Consider the following 1196-nt stretch of genomic DNA (forward strand, 5'->3'; position numbering starts at 1 on the left):
AATTATGTTTATTTTATAAATGGAATGAGCATTTGAGTGTAATAGACATGCAACATAACATATAAATGTAAAGTGAATAAAGTCAACTGAAGAAACAAGATAGGTTTTTAAAAAGTGTAATTTAATAGCTTAATTGTGAGAAATGGAGAGCAAATAATTTTTAACATTTGACGGAAAATTTTATATTGTTTGATTCAAGAACTCTTTTGCTCCAGAAGTTTTGGAGAAATACAGAAACCAAACAATCACTTCTAAAAGAGGTACCATCTCTACTGTCCTCTTATATACATGCTCTTGCTTTGGAAATAAGGTATCTATGGTATCCGTGTTATTAAAAGTAGCAACACTGCTCATCAGTATTTCACTATCTTAAAATTTCAACATGACATTTTGCCTTTCAACCCAGAAAGATTTTTCATCATCTTTTTGTAGTTTTTATGAGGCCCACATAGGAAATGCTAAAGCATAGGTTTTGTTTTGATTGGTTCGTTTTTCACAACACATTTCACCTATTGTAAACAACCTAAATGATTTTAGGGGTATATTTAGGAAGGCTGATGGACGTGTTCATTTCCTTTTCAAGAACGCAGTGCCCTCTGGTGGCGCAAAGTAGGATAAACATAGAAGGCCTGGGTACCCCTACTTATTTCTTCCTGTGATTCTGGTAACGTTACCCTGCATTAAGACAAGCATCTAAATATTTAACAAATTGTACAGTTGTTCTTGTTGAAGTGCTTTGCAAGTGTGTTCAGAGTCTAAGTTTCCTTTTCATGTTAGTATTTGGAAGTTCAACCTAACTTAATTTTGATCTGCCAAAAACTTCGCTAAAAACATAATTTCACCCCTTACTCCCACCTCACCCCAGTATTGCTGCCAAAGATGCTCTGGAGAGACACTTTGGAGAACAGAATAAACCTTCCTCTCAAGAGATCATGCGGATGGCTGAAGAACTGAATCTTGAAAAAGAAGTAGTAAGAGTTTGGTTTTGCAACCGAAGGCAGAGAGAAAAACGTGTGAAAACAAGTCTGAATCAGAGTTTATTTTCTATTTCTAAAGAGCATCTTGAATGCAGATAAAATTTGTTACTGTGCAATCATCGTTTTTTTCCTACTTTTCATTCCTTTCCATTCCTCAACAAAAATAGACATTAGTTACTTAGTTGACTTCAAAAATAATTTTATACCAATAACTTTAGC

The 1196-nt window shown here is 34.0% G+C and overlaps 1 protein-coding gene across 1 annotated transcript in view; it reads left to right on the forward strand.

Annotated features, from left to right (window-relative positions):
- Positions 1-1157, forward strand: part of POU1F1 (POU class 1 homeobox 1) — a 29397-nt gene extending 28240 nt beyond the window's left edge. The window contains exon 4 of the mRNA XM_012644316.1: positions 866-1157. Coding sequence (XP_012499770.1) covers positions 866-1076 — 211 coding nt within the window. The 3' untranslated portion in view covers positions 1077-1157. The remainder of the gene's footprint in view (positions 1-865) is intronic.
- The last annotated feature ends 39 nt before the right edge of the window (positions 1158-1196 follow it).

Source organism: Propithecus coquereli, unplaced genomic scaffold (genome assembly GCF_000956105.1).
Source record: "Propithecus coquereli isolate 6110/MARCELLA unplaced genomic scaffold, Pcoq_1.0 Scaffold21, whole genome shotgun sequence".
In the NCBI taxonomy this organism is placed as follows: Eukaryota; Metazoa; Chordata; class Mammalia; order Primates; family Indriidae; genus Propithecus; species Propithecus coquereli.